This window comes from Ursus arctos, unplaced genomic scaffold, assembly GCF_023065955.2.
Source record: "Ursus arctos isolate Adak ecotype North America unplaced genomic scaffold, UrsArc2.0 scaffold_37, whole genome shotgun sequence".
NCBI classification, from domain to species: domain Eukaryota; kingdom Metazoa; phylum Chordata; class Mammalia; order Carnivora; family Ursidae; genus Ursus; species Ursus arctos.
In genome coordinates, this window is record NW_026623053.1 from 16,349,764 (window position 1) to 16,365,170 (window position 15,407).

Below are 15,407 nucleotides of genomic sequence, written 5' to 3' on the forward strand. Positions count from 1 at the left end.
AAGAAAGAGGGAAAGGAAAAAGGAGAAAAGGAAGGAGGAAAGGAGAGAGGGAAGGAAAGAGGAAGGGCTACTACACCCATGTCATTTACTGAGCCCTCGTTATTTGTACATTCAAATTCATGGATTTTGAACAAATACAGAATAAACTTGGCCTCTAACCACTTAAAGCCATCAGGTAATCTTTATTCTATAATTTCCATTGGTAAAAAAAAAAAAATCAGAAAATCATTTCCTTCTTGTTTACTTCTTTCTTTCCCAACACCACTGGTTTAATCCAAGAAGCAAGAAGAAAGAGGGCAATAACTGTTCCTTGTACACTGACTTTGGTAAAAGCTGGAATGGTTATGGGGATCTTGGTGCCCTGCTAAATCAATGTTCATGTTCTTAAAAAGCTTACCACTCTCTGAAATTATGTCATCTACTTATTATTTGCTGCTAACCTGCAAAGCAGAAATTTTGACCTATTACTATAGTCTAAGTACCTAGAACAATACCCTACATACAGAAGACAACAAATATTTCAACCAATGCATAAATTCTCTCCCAGCAAGAGAATAGGAAAAAACAGAAAAACATTCAGTCTCTGATAAGCAAAGCACAAAGTTCCTCACTAAGTTAATCTCACTGGTAGCTTTGGAAATTGCACTACAGCAGCTTGGTAAACGGCCACTGTCAAAGCTGTTCAACAGCTGCCATCCTTTCAGTTTAGAGAGATAACAAGAAAACGAACAATTAGGAAGGCTTATTCCTTTGTACTGCTATACCAAGCCTCGACACCAAAACTACCCACGTCATGAAACTTTCACTTAACATACAACAAGATGCTTTTGCACTGGGTAGCTTCTCTTACCATATAGCACAATGAGATAATGAAAAAGAAAAGAAATAAAACCAACTTTTTAACATAGATTCTCTATTTTTCCCTACATCTAAGAATACTTATAGTAATATAAAGAATAATTTGTTGAAAGACTAAATAATTTTTGTCTTCTGGGGACCAGAGAGTAAAGTATTTCTAGTGAATCACTCAATGCAGTGGCAAAAGTTTTTCAATAGCCTGTTCAACCCAGTATGTATTTTCACACATACTGCGTATGTTGCTATATTTTATTTAAAGTAAATTCACTTCAACTAAGTGAACTAAAGACAAATCAAAATTCTTTAGGAAAAACATTGATGTAGGAGAAGTAGAAAAGAGACAGTTTTTTTAAAAGTCATAGAAAAAAAAATTAATTATACCTTCAAAGAGTTTCCTGTGTGGAGTAGTTTCTTTAAAATCAATCCTGAAAAGGAAACATGATTTAAAATATTCATATTTTCTTGGTTGTTTCCAAATGTCAGAGTTCTCGGTCAGACTTGAAAACACTTTAAAACAAGTCCTTGGCAATCTCCAAATTATTCTTGGTGACCCTGATATCCCTCTGGCCATAATCTTGGGACCAGAAGGGCATATAAAGAGTCACCTTTTCAACACATGGTCTATTGGAATTAAATATGCTTTAGTCTATTGAAACAAAACCTAATCCCAAAATTGCAGTTACTACAACATTATCTCTGTATATCTCTTATTTAAGACTAAGAATATAATTAAATACTTTCTGCATCACTAATACAAACAAAAACCACTGCAGGAAATTTCCATTTAGTTAACCACATGAACTTCTGTAACTCTAATATTTCCTAACAAACATTTTCATTGTACTAATTTTCTTTTTCAGAATATTCAAAGCCATCTTTAATATTCATTTTTAAATCTGTACAATTTTTCAACTCTATAATAAAATACTGAAATTACATTAACAAGCATCCAGAGACCCGCCATTTGGTCTAAACAAATCTAAACACAGTCCCATGTTTCTTGCAGTTTTAAAATTTCATTCATTTACCTTATCTATGATGTTTTATCTAGCAAGTATCTTTGAAGCCTCCTTTGAAACCATGTCAAATCACTCTACTCCCTCTTTCCCCAGAAAAAAACATTATCCAGATTTTCGTACTGATGATTTCCAAAATATTTTTATATTAGGGCTATTTACTTATAAATCAATAAAATATTTAGAATTGGTTTATATATTTATTTATTTTTTTTTTTAAAAGATTTTATTTATTTATTCGACAGAGATAGAGACAGCCAGTGAGAGAGGGAACACAAGCAGGGGGAGTGGGAGAGGAAGAAGCAGGCTCATAGCAGAGGAGCCCGATGTGGGGCTCGATCCCACAACGCCGGGATCACGCCCTGAGCCGAAGGCAGGTGCCTAACCGCTGTGCCACCCAGGCGCCCCTAGAATTGGTTTATATATTTAAAACCTTATACCAGTTACAAGAATTTCTTCCACAGCTATTTGTTCTAATCCTATTTTTTATTCTTTCTAATATCAAGATTACACACATACAAAACACACACACACAAAGATCAAGCCTGGATTTTATTTGGTTAAGTTTCATTTGTCATACAAAAATAAGCTTTAATAATTCAAATAAAACTATGTTGATTTATCTGCAATTCTCTTATGTTTGCACAAATTCAATTTCTTAAAGCAATACTATGTAAACCCCAGTCTTTAATCAGCTCCCCTAAAAAAATCTATATATGCTAAATGGACTGTGGAATCGTGGATTGGATTCTGGAACAGAAAAAGTACATAAGTGGAAAACTAACCAAATCTGATTAGGTTTGAAGTTTAATTAACAGTTTAAAAAAAAAAAACACACAACCTTACATTTATGTATGATATCACATAAAACAAGCCTTCCTATAAGTTCTTTTTCTTTTTCTTTTGAGAGAGTGCATGCGCAAGAAAGCGGCGCGGGGGGGCGCCTGGGTGGCACAGCGGTTAAGCTTCTGCCTTTGGCTCAGGGCGTGATCCTGGCGTTATGGGATCAAGCCCCACATCAGGCTCCTCCGCTTTGAGCCTGCTTCTTCCTCTCCCACTCCCCCTGCTTGTGTTCCCTCTCTCGCTGGCTGTCTCTATCTCTGTCAAATAAATAAATAAAATCTTAAAAAAAAAAAAAAAAAAGGCGGCGCGGGTTGGTGGCAAGGAGAGCAGAACACTGAATCTTAAGTAGGCTCCATGCTCAGCACAGAGCCTCACTTGGGGCTCAAGCTCACAACCGTGAGATCATGACCTGAGCCGAAATCAAGTCAGATGCCCAACCGAGATACCCAGGGGCCACTACCTAAATAACTTTTCACATCCAATATTAGTTTCTGAAATTTATCTACAGTGATCTGTATAGCTCTAATTAATTCACTTTAACTGCTGTATACAATTCCATTCCATACTATTAATCTTATTTATGTGAGGACATTTGGTTTGTTTTCAAATTTTTGCTATGCCCAGGAATACTATAATAAGGGTTCTTGTCAAAGTTATAAAAATAGCTGACACCATACATAATGATGAAAGAGTAACTGCTTTCTCCCACACATCAGGAATGATGCAAGAGTGTCTGCTCTCACCACTTTTATTCAACACTATACTAGAAAAACAATAAACAAGGAAGGAAGGGAGGGAGGGAGGAATTAAAAGTACCAGATTGGAAATAAAAAAGTAAAACTATCTTAAATTGCAGTTGACATGTTCCTATATGTAAAAAACTGAATCTACAATAAAACAAACAGAATAAATAAGTTATAATTAACTAGAAACAATATAAATGCCCATGAATTGGTGAGTAGATAAAACATGATATATCCCTATGACAGAATATACAGCAATAAAAAGGAATGATGATACATGCTATAATATGGAAAACAAAAAATTATGCTAAGTGAAAGAAGCCAAATGCAAACTACTATAAATTGCATGATTTCACTTACATGAAATGTCAAAAGAAGACATTTATTGAGCACAGAAAGCAGATTGTGGTGGTGGGAAAAACACTGACTGTAAGTGGGTTTGAAGGAATACTTCAGGGTAAGGCAATGTTCTAAAACTGGACAGTGGTGCCTCTAAAGATTTATTTAAAATCACTGAATCATTTACTTAAATAGATAAATTTTACCTATATAAATTATAATACAATAAAGCTACTTTTAAAAAAATCAACTAGAGTCATTGATCTATTTTCCTTTATATATGACAAAAAAGAAAAAAAAAACAGTTTTAGGATTTTTCTGGATGACAAAGAAAAATGACCACTTATGTATCTTCTCAAGTTAGACATTTGTTGGAATATTACTAATCATGACAACTAGAGAGCCTAAAGCTCTTTTGGAGATTTAAGCCTACATTCCTTAGAAGATACAATAAACTTTTGAAGTTCAGATGTCTCAAAAAAAAAAAAACAAACAACTTTCTTCATGAACAACCCTCAAAGACATTTTTATGATTATGAAACACAAAATAGGATTTCACTATTTTACTGAGTACCTTATCAAGTGCTTGTTACCAATTCATATCTCTTCTCTGATATAAAGTCTATTCAAATATTTCGCCAATTTAAAAATATTTGTCTTATTATCACCTTATTATCGAGTTGTAAGAGTTCTTCATATATGATGGGTACGTTACATTTAGTCTCAAACTTTATCTAAAAAGTTTATTCTAAAAGGCTTTACTGTTTAGGATTTTGGGTTTTTTTAGCCCCTGTACCAATATCCTTCCCTAGATGTCCAGAGTTCCTTTTGTTTCTGGAATTAATTGGGAAGGCTTATAGTTTCAAAGCCCCACAAAAATCTTTTCTTTTTTTTAAAAAGACATTTTACTCATCTAATCATCAGTTAACAGACATTGGGTCATTTCCATCTTTTGGCTATTATGAAAAATGGTGCTATGAACATTAGAGCATACGTTTTTATGCAGACATGTTTTCCTTTCTCTTGGGTATATATCTAGGTATGGACCTGCTGGGGCATAAAGGAGCTCTATGTTTAATATTTTGAGGAACTGCCAGACTGGTTTTCAAAGCAGCTGCGGCATTTTACATTCCTACCAATAGTGTTTGAGGGTTCCAATTTCTCCACAGCCTCACCAACGCTTATTATTTTTTTGCTCACAGTCATCCTAGTAGATGTGAAGTGGTATCTCCGTAGAGTTGGGATTTGCATTTCCCTACTGACTAATGATGTTGCACATCTCTTCATGTGCTTATTGGTCATTTGTGTATCTTGGAGAAATGTCTGTTCAAATCCTTTGCCCATTTATAAATTGTGTCCAAAAAGGATTTCACTTGCTATAATGGATTAAAAAATGTGGGGCCTAAATAGAATCCATGACTTTCTTTTTTAGGAGAAACAAATACAGGTTTACAAATGAATATAAGGCCTATAACATTCTACTTCAATAATGTAGATAGGGTGGCCATCCACATATTCCCCATGAGAGAAGGGTCATGAGAATCATTAGCAATCAAACTTGACATCATTGAGACACCTAAACCAAAGCCAACAACTGCTTACCTGCAGACTCCTTTCTAATCACAGAGGGGTTAAATGTCTTAGAACAAGAGCTCCAGAGCTCTCTGGTGATACTGTTATTGTTATACGACCAGACTCCAAACGCGCAAGCACCTTAGCTTAGTTTCTGGTAACAGAAAGTCTGTCTTCTCCCTACTTAGTCTCTGACAGTAATCCACAGCAGGGTTCTTCCCCCGCCCCGCTTTTTTTTTCTTTTTGGCTTCATTCCATGATCTGGAAAGCTCTACTCTGGCCCTTTGAGCAATAAGGTTAACTCTAGTTCCCCTCACTATTTTCTGTGGAGCAAACTGCCAGCTGACACTGCTGCCTTTCAAATCTGGAGCCCAAGTATTCGCTCTACTTGGCACTTCACATTTCTCTTCCATTTCTGATTCTGAGATGTTTATTTTGATGCTGAGCCTGCTTTTATTTTTTTGGTTTTATAGTTTTATCATTACTAAAATAAAGGAACAGACAGATCAAAGAAATTTAATATGCCATTTTGACTGGAAATCCTTCATCTATATTTTTATCTTATACTCCCATTAAGTATAGTCCTGTATTCTCTGTATTTTTACTAAAACATAAACTATAAATTCATTTCAAATAATGACCAACCCACTACAGAGCATTTTCATATATTATCATTCATGTCAAATGTGAAATACATATTTAAATCACTTACCAATACTATGAAACTGCCATCGCTGATGAATTCTCTCTGGAAGAAGTTGTAAAATTTTCTAAAAATCAGTATGAATAAAAAAAAGAACGAAAAGCAAGTAATGAGTCCACATTCTGTGCAATGTGAAAAATTAAAGAGCTTATAATAAGCCTTTAACAGTCTCTTATGTAAAAGATAGCATCACAAACACAAAATAGTATTTGAGCTAATCTGACAGTACTCGCACTATTTCAGCACTGGCACAATGATCAATATTCGAAAATACCAAAAACAAAACCTAACAAGCTATACTAACAAAGACTTGGAATAAGACATTAATGAAAATTTTCTTTTACAATGATGTGGAAAGTAAGTATATTTCTCTTTATGGATTAAGTAACAACTCTAACATATTTCAAAATGATCATTTTCTATTCTTCGAATTTCCATATTGTGGATATTACTGATAGGCTCTGAATTCTTTCAGATACTACTATTTGTGACATTTTGTCTCACTTTGAGTAGTTCTTCCTCCTGTTTTGATGAAAGTAGGGAAAATATTTTGATTTCACAAAAATCACATCTAATATCTGTACTGATTTGATTCAGGTGGACCCATATTTATGATGGCTATAGGTATAAGAACAATATTTAAAAATTCAGGATCCTTCCAGTTGAACTAATACAGGTTTCCATTAATTGGGAGTAAACACTTTTCACATATAACACTATCAAAATTTTACCTTTAATTCCCTTTACAAATTTCTTCTGTGTGAATTATTCTGGTTCAACAGCCAACTTACTGTGCTACTAAACTTTGCTCCCAGTACTCATCTGCTCGCTGAATGAGTTTCACGTGTGTCAGTCTGTTGTTAGTGCTGCTCTTACTGTTATTCTTTAGAAATGCCATGAACCAAATGTCCATAAGGGCAAAACACTAGATACTTTTATATATAAGTATCTCATTAATCCTCACAACCATCCTAAAAAGAGTTTATTAATCTCATTTTAAAAATGAGAAAATGGGTTAAGTAATGTGCTTAAGTTAGAAAGTGGAAGAACTGATTCCAATCTTGATATGCTTAATTCCAAAATGTGTACTTTTATACTATTCTGCCCCAAAAGTATGCATGTTTTACACTTCTCTATCTTCCATTTGATATGATCTTATTAGTCCATCTCATACAAGAGAATGATGAAGAAATTTGACATGAGATACACAAACCTTTTTACCGTTGCCCTCCTCCTATTTCTCTAGCCAACAATTGTATATTTGTATTTATTTTGGTATGGAAAGAGATAAAATTATAAGTTGAAAAGATAAGTTGTAAACTACTCAGAAACATTCCTAAATTATGACTATTATACTTCAGATTTAACCTCTTATAAAATGTAAATAAACGCGTCTTTTATTTTTATGTGGTTACTATAAAGATGAAAGAAACCATGTGTAGTCTTAACAAAAGAAAACGGATTATAAATACTGTATCATATTATTAACACTACATAATGGTGCTCTTTATTCCAAAAATAGGAAGTCAGTTAATCTATAAATTTACTGATCTTTAAAAAATCATCATTAGTCTCTGAAGGTAGAGGTCAGATATTATTGTCCCCAGTGTAAGTAGAAAAACATCAGCACACAGGTTAAATGTTTTTCCAAAAGATGAAAGCCCTCCATCTAACATCTTTATATTCTAAGAAAATTCAGTCATTCATTAAAGACAAACAACTGATCAATATATATTACATAAAGGAAAATAAACACTATTTTTTAATAGAAGGAAGGAAGGTCCTGAAAGATCTTCCATTAACTAATCAATCCATCTTAGTTTCCTGAACACAGGGCAAGCGTGAAAGTCTGAAGGAACACTTTCCAGAAATTATTATCTTGCCTTCTCTTCTCTTTTTTTTAACTTCTTTTTCAATCTTGAGGTCTTTTATTTCCTTCTCTTGCCTAATTGCCCTGGCTAGCTAGAACCAAGTGCAATATTCAATAGAAACGGCTTGTTTTGTTCCTAATCTTAAGAAAGAGGCACTCAGCATCCAGTACTAGGTATGGTCTTAAATGTGCATTTTTGTAGATGTCCTATATCAAGTTGACGAAGTTTCTTTTTACTCCCATTTTGTTAAGTGTTTTATCATGGAAAAGTATTGGATTTTGCCAAATGCTTTTTCTTTGTCTACTGATAATAACATGTATTTTTTGTCTTTTATCTTATTATTATTATACACTAGTTGGTTAATTTTTAGATGTTAAACTTTGTATTTCTTAGATAAATCCCATTTAGTCATGTTGTATAATCCTTTTTATGTGTATCTTGGTTCGGTTTACTTTTTTTTTTTTTTTTAGGATTTTTTTGTGTCAGTACGCATGGAAATATTTTATTATAATTCTCTTTCCCTGTTTTTATCTGGTTTTACTGGCCTCATAGAATGAACTGTGAAATACCATCTCTTTTTTATTAAAGAATTTGTGAAGAACTGGTATTTTTCTTTAAATGTCTGGTTAAAATTCACTAGTGAAGTCATCTGGGTCTGGGCTTTTCTTGGTGGAATTTTATTTAAATACTAATTCATTTTTTCCACTAGTTGTAAGTCTTTCAGGTTTTCTATTTCTGTCTGAATCTCATTGCTGTCTTTATAAAACCTGTCCATTTTTTATATCAAATCTGTTGTCTTATAGTTTGTCATAGTATCCTCTTACACTTTCTATAAAGTTGGTAGTGATATTCCTTTTTAATGCCTGAATTTAGTAATTTAATTCTTCACTCTTTTTACTTAGTATGGCCAACTATTACTAGTTTTCTTGATCTTTTTCAATGAACTGACTTTCAGTTCTGTTGGTATTCTCCATTTTTTAAATCTTTCTTGCATTTATTTCTGCTATAATCTTTATTATTTCCTTTTATCTGCTTGCTTTGGGTTTAATTTGCTTCTTTTTCTAGTTTTAATTCGCTTCTTTTTCTTGTTTAAGGTGGAAGCTTAGGTAATAGATGAGATAACATTCTTCCTTTTATCATATAAAGTTTATAACTATAAATTTTCCTCTGAGTGCTTGGTTAGCTGCATTCCCTAAGTTTTGGTATGTCATATCTTTCTATGAGCCATTGATTATTTAGGGGTATGTCCATTAATTTCCACATATTTATGAATTTACAAGATTTCCTTGATGCTGATTTCATTTAATTCCATGTTAGAGAACATAATTTGAATGATTTCTGCTGATACTTTCATTCTTTCTCAAAACATCTATGTTGTAACATTCCCCTTGTAAATATTTCATGCAAACACCGGGAGAGATAAATATAAGCAAATTCCTCAGGGACAATGATAACCAAAAATAAACAGCACAACAGGTACCAACACCAGTTACTTCCATCTAGAACTCTTTAAAAAAAAAAAACAACAAAAAACCCCAACTTTTTTTCCTTAACTGTGACTAAATCAATAGCTAAGTCAATACCTAAGAGAGATATCAGATTGTTCAAATTCTTCTAAACCGTATCAAAGTATCCAAAGTATAAAACAGTGAACTATCTTTAATTAACCAAGAGACAGAATAGCTCAATCTTGAAACACAGATTTCCAAATTCTTTAATGTCTTTCAAGTCACAAGATCTAATCCTTGGCTTTCTCCAGATCTCTGAATTCTTGCTAAAGATCAGAATACTCCTGTCCTTGCTTGATTTGAAAGACAGAATTAAGAGGCAAGGAGTTATCTTAAAAGTGAGGGGACCTTAATTTTTATCAGTATGCCAAAAACAAAATATAAATTTTAGTAGAGGTTCAAATGTTGCTACTTCCTTCTAACAATTAAGACTTGTCCCACACCAATCCAAAGTAATATAGAAAAATAATTTACAAAACACTTAACTATTTTACAGCATTACCAACTTTATGGTGTCAAATGCATAAAAACGTAGTTCTATTTCTACCTAAGAACAACACATCCTCAAGAAATAATTAAGAATTAAGTCAGATATATTTTTAGGTCGAAAATGTGATTCAGTTCTTGGGAAGCACAGCAGGTTCAGTCTTTTGATATATGCTTTATAGTTTCAATATATTCCTTTGTATGTTCCAAGAATTATTTTGGAGGGAAAAAAAGTTGATTGGCAGATACTTACCTCAAAAATAAAAAGTATAGCATCCAATTCTTCCCTTTGAGACTTGTGACCTAAAACATTTTACAGAAAAATATTTTAAACATTATCATTTTGTCCTTACTGTTAAAAACCACTTAAAAATCTTAAAATATTTCAAGCACTAAAGTATTTTCTCAGTGATTCTTTAATAAAATGTTTAAAGCATATTCTGTTCAATGTATAGACAATACTGTAGCATCTCTATTCTTTTCAACAATTAAATTAAGATTCTACATATTTATGTCTAACAACAAATAATATACTGTGGAGTGGAGCCTGGGTGGCTTAATCAGTTAAATGTCTGCCTTCAGCTCAGGTCATGATCTCAGGGTCCTGGGATCAAGCTCTCCCTGGTGAGTGGGGAGTCTGCTTCTCCCTCTCCTTCTGCCCCTTCCCGCACTCATGTGGGTGCACACTCGCTCTCTTTCTCTCAAATAAATAAAGTCTTTCAAAAAAAAAAAATTATATATATATATATATACTGGGGAGGACTTAGAATAAATTCTGAAAATGAAAATATGAGAATGACTGCTCAAACTTCACAGGCACCTAAGGGCAGAGCAGAGAAAGTGAGGAAATAGGTAAATAAATCTGACCAGGCAAAAAGCAAATCTTCTAAGCCTTCTCAAAAGAATGAAGACAGTATAACTAACCTATACTTTGAGAGTGTGTCTAAAAGATGTTTGACCAAAAAAGTGAAATAACAGTAAAATTCCAATGTCAAAGAGTCTATTTTTAAGTGAATACTTAGGACAATTGTTTGAAACATCAACATAAGACAGGACCAATTTTAATATCTTACCTTTCTGTTTAAGACTAGCTTCAATAGTCACAAAATTCTCAAAGAACACGTAATATATATGTGAAAAATGTTGGTCAAAAAACTGTTTAAGATCGATAGACTCTGCATTCTCTGAAAAGGAAACAAAAACAGTTTTTAGTGATTACATATATGTTAAATCATGTTCAGCAAATAGTCATAGTGGCGAGTTTCCTTCAAAAAAGTAACTTCAAAGAACTGCTCCTAAAATTCTATCCTATTAAAATATTTGAGATATGCATTTATTTATATCCTTGTTCACGCAACTTTAGTTTTTTAAAAATTTTAGTTTTAATTTTAAAAACAGGTTAAAGGGCATCCGGGTAGCTCAGTCAGTTAAGCATCTGCCTTCAGCTTAGGTCATGATCTCAGGGTCCTGGGATCCAGCCCTTTGTCAGTAGAAAGCCTGCTTTTACCTCTTCCTCTGCACCCCCCTCCCTGACTTATGTGCTCACGTGCTCTCTCTCAAATAAATAAAATCTTCAAAAAAATAAAATAAAAAACCAGGTTAAATCAGGTTATCATAATCTTCGTTTCCTTAAAAAAAAAAAAAGCACAACAATGTGTCAGAGAGATTTATTCAAAATTTATTTTGAATATTTAACCCAACCAAGGAAAGAAGTCAACTTTTAGTTTCAATTCACAGTTATGCTTCTTTCAACTTATCCCCAAGACAGTTTGAAATCAGCATTCTTAAGAGTAATTATATATATCTAAAATACATTTATTCAGTAAATAGGTACATAACAACAGATTTTATAAATAGGCACATAGGTATTACAAAGCTCAAATCAGATAATATTGCTTTAAAGGAATTGTCAGTATAGTCCAGGGCACACAAAATCAAACATAGCTGTATGCACATTAGAAAGTGTTAGATACTGAAAGTGAAGTTACAAAATATAATGGCAATTTAGAAACACAAAATTACTTTCAAAGCTAAAAGAGGGGTGAAAGTGGGGAAAGAAGAAAAGCTTAACACAGGATTTATTATTTGAAAAGACTATTAAGGACAGAAAGGACTTTCAACATGAAGCGGTGAAGGGCATTCTAAGTATAAGCAAAGACAAAAAAGTGAGGAAAGTATGAAGCAGGATAGGATACAGAAAAATAATTCATTTTAGATAAGAGCCCAAAACACTTTGATAAAAATAAAATTGAAAAAATAGCCTTGAAATATGTCATACAATGTTCTGAATGCAAAGTAAAGGAGAAAAATTATTATTCAAAGCAAGATGCAGACGTATACATATTATGCATTTTGTTGTTTGGTTTATCTTCACGGAGACTGAGAAGGCTGAAGAAAAAGGGGGAATACAGAACTTGTACTTTTAATCTATACTTCCCATTATTCAACTTCATTTATAAAAAGCACATATTTCTTTTATAATGCAAAATAAATTTGAAAAAGGCACTGGAAAAAAATCAAAGATTTTTGAGGCTGGGAGATGAAGAATAAACTAATTGTCATGAGAGTCAAATTAAAGGTAAGTATCAGTTAATTTCTTGAAATGCTCTAAGGCTCAACAGAAGATTTCAGAATAAGGTTAAATAGTAACAATATATAGAGAGCACTTTAAACTCTCTTTCCTATTCTTACCCTGTGAATAATCATAATAATTTTTTAGTGGCATCTTGTCTATTTCCAAGACTGTTTCTCCTTTGCCCTCCCAAAGGAAGGGATGAATGCCCTCTCCTCCCTATTCTTGGATTCTCTACATTTCTATCTTATGGAAATAACTCTGTTGTACGTGGGTTTTTGTTTTCTTTCCAGGACTAGTCTATAGGTTTTTTAGAATATAAACTGTGTCTACCTTGGTATTCCCAAAACCTAGCACAGTTAGCTCAGCACATATGTACTCAAATATGTTTTACTACTGATAAAACAAATTACTTTAACTTTATTAGATTCATTTATTAGCTTGAAAATTTTTATACCAGAAAAGACTGCATAACCTCCTGACAGGCAAAACATTGCTTCATCTAGACTGGAATTAGAACACCCAGATTCCACTCCTATCAGTAACACTACCTGTGTGACTTTTCACAGAACTAGAAAACATAATGGCTAATACAAACTGAATGTTCCCTATATGTTAGACATTCTTGTAAGTGATTTACAGAAATTAATTCCTATAATTCTCACAATGACATCATGAAATAAGTACTATTATCCCTATTTTATAGATGAGGAAACAGGCACAGAGAGTTTAAGTAATTCAGCTAGTAAAAAGGAGAGACAGGGATTTAAACCATATAGCCTGGATCTACTGCCATGCTCTTAACCTCTATGTTATTCAGTCTCCAGTGTAATATGAATAGAACACCAGTAATTTATTATCTGCCATAAGAAGATATGAAGTCATCAAATACTAGTTAAACACATTTTACAGACTTTCAAAATAAAAACATATACAACTGAGAAAAACACGAAAAGCATTTTTCCCACACAGTAGAGTAACAAAGACTATGAAATTAGAATAGGCTACTATAATTAGCTCTACATTTCCTGAAATTAATGTTTCAAACATAACTAATGTCCCAGAGGAAAGAAGAAAATGAGAGAACAATAACAAAGCAAAACAAAAAAATCAAAACAAAACAAAAGCAAACACAAATCAACTCAAGATTCTACGACCTAATTTAGGAGCCAAGATAGTCTCTTAATTTCCATCTCACACAGCATGTTAGGAAAGTATGGTAACTACATACTTGCTAAAAAGATACTGAATCAAAATTAGGCTAATTTCCTTTTGACTCCCTATCTATTTATAATGAACTAGTCAGCAAATAAAAACTCTTTTACAGAGGGGAGGGGGGTGGGGGAATGGGATAGACTGGTGATGGGTAGTAAGGAGGGCATGTATTGCATGGTGCAGTGGGTGTTATACACAACTAATGAATCATCGAACCTTGCAACAGAAACCAGGGATGTACTATATGGTGACTAACATAATATAATAAAAAAAATTTTAAAAAAACCTCTTTTACAAAACATTTTTGATCACCAGTTCACTAATTTACATACTGGGGGAAAGCAGAGTAGGAAATAAACAAAACAAAACAAAACAAAACCCAATGGAGGAGGGAGAGGTTAAAAACACAAACAGATAAGTTATAAATAATATACCATTAGACCGGATAAATTGTAAATAATACACAATTAGGCTCCAAAAAAGGGGGAGAGGATGTATGGGAAAGGGAAAATAAATTGAGAAATGGGAGGAAGAGAAAAAAGGACAAAGGGAGAAAACTGAGAATAAGTAAGGTGGAACAGAACTGAAGCTGTAACTCAAAAGTAACGCAGAGACTAACCAGATGGAAAATATAAAGATAAGGATAACAGAGTACCTAAGAAGTTCCAGGAAGAAAATGTACAATATTAAAAAAAATAATAATATCTAAGAACTCTCTAAAATATCTTCAGATTAAAAATGGTATATTGAGTCCCAGGCAGGGTAAATTCAAATCTACACATGGACACATCCTAACACCAAAACCAAAATGGAAATATTAAAATAAACAAAAAATACCTATATAAGAATATCAAAACTAACGGCAGACTTCTCATCAGCCCAATAGAAACAGGAAGACAATGCAACTTTATATGGAAAGAACTAAGGAAAAATAATAGTCATTCTAAAGTTCTATGCTCAGCCTAAGTACTGTTCAATAACATGAACATGAAAATGAAGAAAAGGCATTTTCTAACACCCTTAGAGTTAAACACCCAAAAAACATCACTCAAACTCAAATATGAGATTTCTGAAAGAGGAGAAATAAACTCACATAGAAGTGAGAAAAGGAAAAATGAGAAAGAAAATGGAAAATAAATGGGTAAATCTAAATGAAAACTGAATGCTAAAAAAATAACACTACTAATGCGAAAGGTTACTAACTAGGAGAAAGTAAAATAATAGGCAATAATGTCAAAGATGAAACAGAAATGCTAGAAAGAAAATAAGATCTTTGTTAAAAGGATGATAGAGAGGGAGGAGGTTAAGATGGCGGAGGAGTAGGGGACCCCTTTTTCAGCCAGTCGCCCGAGTCGAGCTGGATAGGTACCAGACCAGCCTAAATAACCACGGAATCAGCCTGAGACGCAGGAAGATACATCTGGATCTCTACAAATGAACATCTCCAGTGCTGAGTATTGAGGTACGAAGCGGGGAGCCGTGAAACCACGCACAGATATCAGAAGATAAACGGAAGGGGGAGGGAGCCTACGTGTTCGGGGGCCGGGAAGCGGTAGCCAGCTGCACAGGGGAGCGGGCGGACTCGCAGACCAGCACCCGCGAGAGAGCAGACTGAGACCGTGAGCTGGGGAGCGCAGGCCACCAGACTGAAACGGAGCTCCGGTGCGCTCACTGGAACCAG

General features: G+C 33.5%; 1 protein-coding gene across 5 annotated transcripts in view; it reads right to left on the minus strand.

Moving 5' to 3' along the window:
• RALGAPA1 (Ral GTPase activating protein catalytic subunit alpha 1) overlaps positions 1-15,407 on the minus strand; it is a 258,914-nt gene that overhangs the window by 206,426 nt on the left and 37,081 nt on the right. For all 5 annotated transcript variants that reach the window (XM_048221044.2, XM_026513605.4, XM_044389462.3 and 2 more), the window contains 4 exons: positions 11,013-11,123; positions 10,193-10,242; positions 6,084-6,141; positions 1,240-1,283 (listed from right to left, as the gene is read on the minus strand). In XM_048221044.2, the coding sequence (XP_048077001.1) occupies positions 1,240-1,283; positions 6,084-6,141; positions 10,193-10,242; positions 11,013-11,123 (263 nt within the window). The remainder of the gene's footprint in view (positions 1-1,239; positions 1,284-6,083; positions 6,142-10,192; positions 10,243-11,012; positions 11,124-15,407) is intronic.